The sequence below is a fragment of the Buceros rhinoceros genome, unplaced genomic scaffold, assembly GCF_000710305.1.
Source record: "Buceros rhinoceros silvestris isolate BGI_N320 unplaced genomic scaffold, ASM71030v1 scaffold14632, whole genome shotgun sequence".
Taxonomy (NCBI): Eukaryota; Metazoa; Chordata; class Aves; order Bucerotiformes; family Bucerotidae; genus Buceros; species Buceros rhinoceros.
Genome location: NW_010398439.1, coordinates 41,143 through 46,459, shown reverse-complemented (window position 1 = coordinate 46,459; position 5,317 = coordinate 41,143). Strand labels below are relative to the sequence as shown.

The window sequence follows — 5,317 nt, the reverse complement described above, 5'->3', positions numbered from 1 at the left end:
GAGACTTCTCAGGGGCTCGTTCCGTACTAATCCCAGCGCTGTTTCTGAATTTAGTAACTGCTGGGCGTCTAACAGAAAAACTAGGCAAAAACATTTGGTTGGCGGTAGGAAAAAGGGAGAGAACTACACCAGCCCATGGAAGCACTACATTCAGATCAATTTTCAAACTTTAGTATTTAAAAAAACCCACAAAACAACTAGAATTTTTCAAAATGGGAAATGCATTTTTCCTCATGATATGGAAAATGGCCATAATATTTGGTAAATACTTCTTTTATCTAACAATTTAAAACAAAAAATAATGAAAAAACCTGACACCTTTAACTTATTTAAAAAGCAGTAGTTAAAATATTTCCTCATATTACCAATGGTAGGTCACAAAAAAGCACTTTTAAAAGAACGGAATAAGAAAATCACCGTTCAGAATTTCAGGCTGGTGTTGCTCACCTGCCTCTTCTCTTTCATCATCAGTATTGACGGGCATTTTGTTTTCGACTACTTCAGTAGAGGTCTTGGTACCCTAAGTAGCCTGAAGAGAGACTTAACATTAGGAATTTGACTTTCAGAAGTCAAATTTACAAATTGACAGATGAAACATGATGTAAAGGAATACTTTACGATACTATCAAAGTATAAAAGGGTCACGGTCCCACCAACCGCAATGGCCGGAGAACAGGACCCTGAATTTCACACCAAAGACTGCCTTGCTTCAGCAACAGGGGCTAATGCACGGTAGTATCCTTGGCTCTTATGAACACCGGCTGGTTTGAGAGCAGATTTCAGCTGGTTGAGGAGTTACGTAATTGCACCAATTACACACTATTACATAATTAGAGTAAATAAGTAATAACATATAATTAGGTGCTGTAATTATGTAGTTACGACAGGTAGCACTAATGCTGGTAAAAATCTATTATGAAACTTGCTAAGAACTCTGGACAGAGCATGTGAGAATAAAAGTTTCAGGGCTTTGTTTCATAAAGTCTTTCATTCTTCCAATGGGCAAAATAATTAGTTCAATTACTACACCAATAGCCTTTTATTTTTGCAAATGCATGAAAGCACAAATCATAGGTTAATTAGTATCTCTTTTTTTGCTGCAAAATATTTATGTACTAATTATCTATATTTTTTGCCTCCATTTATCTATCTACAGCTACCAAAGCTATAGGTGAATCTTTGTGTGTACAAATTACTCCTCTGAAAAGAGAAGTCTGAAAATTTGGATGTTAACCTTCACTGTTCCAGTTATGCATTAAACAGACACCTCTGATAAATGGACACAAGAAATATTCAAAGATTGTTGTATCGATGTAATGAAAGTTACACGCATCTCTCTGGGTTTGCTAGGAATGGTGTTTCTGGTCAAATGGGCCAGAGAAGTCTTTTTCTGCAGGAATAAAAATTCAATGAGGGAATCATCCATGCAGGTTCTCAGTGAAAACGCAAGGCCTGTAGCCAGCTTTTCAAAGCTTCTGTCTTTTTGGATATTGTATAACACCTGTCTGACTTTGTAAAAGAGGCTTGGATAACAAACAAATAATAAAACCTACTGCCTTGATTTAATATTTATTAATATTTCACCCAATAAGTGATATATGATAGTGTGCAAGAAGAATGTGCATCCCTGGGAGATCTGAAGCGCATTATTCCTACTAACATCTCCATCAGGTAACTGTCTGAAAACCCACAGGTGTGTAAACTGCTTGTTGTTTTACAACACATTTTATGCTTGATGCTTTTTTTCTAAAGAGAAGAAATAAAAAATAATACCTTGCTTTATGAAAGCTGGATAGCTACTGATTATTTCTGACACTGCTCAGAGCAGTGGGATAGCGCTGAGGCAAATACAGAGCTGCTGGGAAAACCAAAGTGCAGGGAACGTGGGATTTTGTGCCAAAGTCCACAGTCCAGAGGCAGAAACAGACAGCCCTCTGCCCTGAGGTCTTTTGAGGCCAGGGACATGCAAGATAACGGGAATGCCTTGAAACAAGCCATCTCTGGAACCGAAATAGGAGGGAACTTGGAAACCTGCAGAAAATACTGCCTCAAGTGAGGGATGCTATATAGCATCACATACAAGTTTCTTTCCCCCTCTTCAACTGTGAAACTGGTAAAGTGAAGGTAAACGCATGAATAATTGCCATCCCTTTTGGCACCCAGTCTTTCAAATAATATTCCAGGACAAGAAAACCATAGTATTCCTATTTTTTCCCCAGTTTTGCTATCAGCAGGCCTTCAGACCAGATGCTTCACTGTTTGCTGGACAAATGATGCATGAAAAAGACTGAGAGTCGTAATGTAGAGACAATCATGGGTTTGGGTCCTGATGTGTCTGGGCAAAGGAGAAGAGACAGAAATTGTAGATGTTCTTCTCTGTTGCTTAGTTCATCTATTAACCATTCCAGTGTTAGTCTTTATATTACTTCGCAAGACAGTAGTAGTACAAATAGGGGTCAGGAGAATGATACTTGGAGCTAAACTCTACTTTCTATTAAAAATGGTACTGCAGCATACTCCAAAATTATGTTGGTAAAATTACATAGGTAAATACCTACGTGTATTTAAGGATAGATCTGAGCCTTGAAGATTTGACTCTAATTTGGCTGGAAACTAATGTGACTGTGAAAACACAGAATTTGGCTTTGATCCATTAAAGCTACAGAAGGCGCCACACAAGGCATACCTAATCGTAATTAAACCTAGCAGAGTTGAGAGAGCTTTTCCTCCCTCAGGTGTGATTCACAGAGGTTTTTGAGCCATATTCTGTATCACCTGAAGCATAAAATCTCATTCCACCTTGTACCCTTCAAACAGGTTCTGAGACTGCCCTGCTCTTCCAACTGCCCTATCTTTATAAATATTTGTTGCATTTCTGTACACCCCCAGCGAGCCTCGTTCAGCATCAATACGGTTCCACTGGCAAGCCCCAGTTCCCTTGTGAAAGGTTAATTTGAAGTCTGCCTCTTTTGTGCCAGATCCTACCCAGAGCTTGATCTCTCACCAGGTACTTTGTCACCTCCCACAGCATCACAAGAGTGGCTGCTCAGCTTTGAGCACATCGCAAAAACTGAATCAGCTTATCTCTCTGTCTTCAGGACAAAAACCTTCAGGCTTAGTTTTTGCAGGGAATGTAGTACAGCTCGCAGGCTTGTCCTGTAGCTTCATTACTGTGACGCTGTGTTTGAAATGCACCAAACGCACACATTACATCAGCTCCTACAGCTGACAGCTGCCAAACCACCTCTGAGTGTTTGGTCCTAAATCAGCTGTATTTCTAGATGTCTTCTTCCATTTGAGTATCATACCTGCAGAGTATTCTGCTCTGCCAGTTGGATTATTTTCTTTCATTTCCCAGTAGTCCTTGTACCATGAGGTATACAGTAATCTCTCTGACCCCAAGAGAAAGAGTCCTTTTTTGTTCTCTTAAGCAGTTCGAATTGCTTCTGCTATGCAGTACCACTCGTTCTGCAGTGCACCTTGCCTGTATTTTGTACTGGGGCATTCAGACTACACAAAGACGTGATTACTAATCCCACACCAGCCACCTCTAGTTTGTTCAAATGTTTGTTTCTCTTATTTTTCCTCCCACTTTTCCATTCCCTCTTCCATGCCACGTAAGGAATCTTCTAGGTTTGTTGTACCTCTCCCACTATCCAGAACAACCATTAACTTATATACACCATGGAAAATATTCCCAAAATCTGGATTACTGCTAACGACTTAAACCACCAGAATTCTGCAACAAAGGAACAGGGCCTTTCAGAAATCGGTTCAGTGCTTGAGGTCACAAGTATTTTGGTGCTTTTCTGTTAATATGTTATATATTCAAACAGGGTTTTCCACCATTAATGTAAATGTAAAATACATTATTGAATTACAACAGAAGAGTCAAACCACTGCTGCCACAGGATGAATACACTTACTATGAATATTAATGCATCTCTTGGAATTAAACATGAATACTTAACATACATACTTGCAAAGTTTAAAAATCATACAAACATTGCAGGGAGAGGAAGAGGAGTAGAGAAGGAACAGAGAAATGAGGCAAGCCCTAGAGCCTGGAGATGTTACTGATTCCACAAATTCAAAGCTCATTTCTGAGATAAGCTGAAATATTTTCATGTCTAAGAGGACAACTTGCCACTGTAATAATTTCTTGTAATGGAACAAAGGACAGTTTTTCCATCCTGCCCATCACACTGCAGATCTAAACTTCTGTGTAGATCCATTACTGCCTCTCAGTATAAATGCCCTGAGCTGGGCAATGAGATTGAGGGTTCAACATTCCCATGGACGTGGGCTGTTCCTCTGTACCTGAGCACTGAAATCCCATTGCCTGCCACACCACCCTCCCATGGAGTGGTAACAGCACTTCCAAAAGCAACGTTTCATCGCAGCATTCAAGCATGCACTCCTGTCCAAACATGAGCCGTTCCACTGACGTGAGTTCTTCAAGGAAAGCTCTGCATAAACCTGCACGCTAGCTGGGAGTTGTCTTCTCTAATTTTAGCCAGCTCCCAATCAGACATCTTGTCTAAACTAATCATTTAGGCCCTCAATGGAGTGAGAAAGGTGATGCCAGGGTGAGTCACCCCAGCTTTCCTAGACGCCTTTCTCAAGGCAGGATAAATAACCCAGCTCTCTGCACTGACAAGGCAGGGAGCTGGGATCGATTTAAACCAGATGCCTGACTTGAAGACAGCTGAAGTGAAAGGAGAAGAATCTTCCCCTTGGCTAAACCGAGGTCTAAAAGGACACCCAATATCTCACCGGTGAGGTTGGGTAGTACGTATAATCAAAGGCCTGATGGGGGATAACAGAGCAGATACGCTTAGTACGAAATGTGGCTCCAGAAAGGCACAAACAGCAAAGCCTGATGAGCATTTGGTTACACCCTTCTCTGGGATTTAGACATCTGCCAGCTCTGCAACCACAGACTCCCCCACGCGCCCTGAGCAGTTCAATACCTGCCCAGGAGAAGAAGATGCTGAACCAGAATACCCCAGCAGGTAGGAAGAATTCCTGAAGAACGAAGCCTCAGACCAGGTGGCCTTGATAATCCATCCCTCTCTCTCATCAGAATGAATCCTGTTTGGAAGCAGGCTGGAAATGAAATGTCGTCTAACATCTCTCTGCCCCAGTATCATCAAATTTCTCTCTCTCTGAATCCCAGTCATACTCTCACTGCTGCATGAGGCAGTTTCTGTAGCTCTTCAAATCCCTGCAGCAGCTCCTCTTGATCTCTTCAATAGTTTGTTCAGAGTAGGCACAGGAGAAAAGCAGTAGCCCTTAACACTGACCCTGCTGAAAC

At 41.2% G+C, this 5,317-nt stretch overlaps 1 protein-coding gene across 1 annotated transcript in view; it reads right to left on the bottom strand.

The window, feature by feature from the left end:
- Positions 1-447: 447 nt before the first annotated feature.
- The window catches only part of LOC104488993 (inositol 1,4,5-trisphosphate receptor type 2-like), a gene marked incomplete at both ends in the record, with an annotated part of 45,581 nt that continues 40,711 nt past the window's right edge, over positions 448-5,317 (bottom strand). The window contains 2 exons of the mRNA XM_010131106.1: positions 448-520; positions 4,777-4,809. Of these exons, the coding sequence (XP_010129408.1) occupies positions 448-520; positions 4,777-4,809 (106 nt within the window). The remainder of the gene's footprint in view (positions 521-4,776; positions 4,810-5,317) is intronic.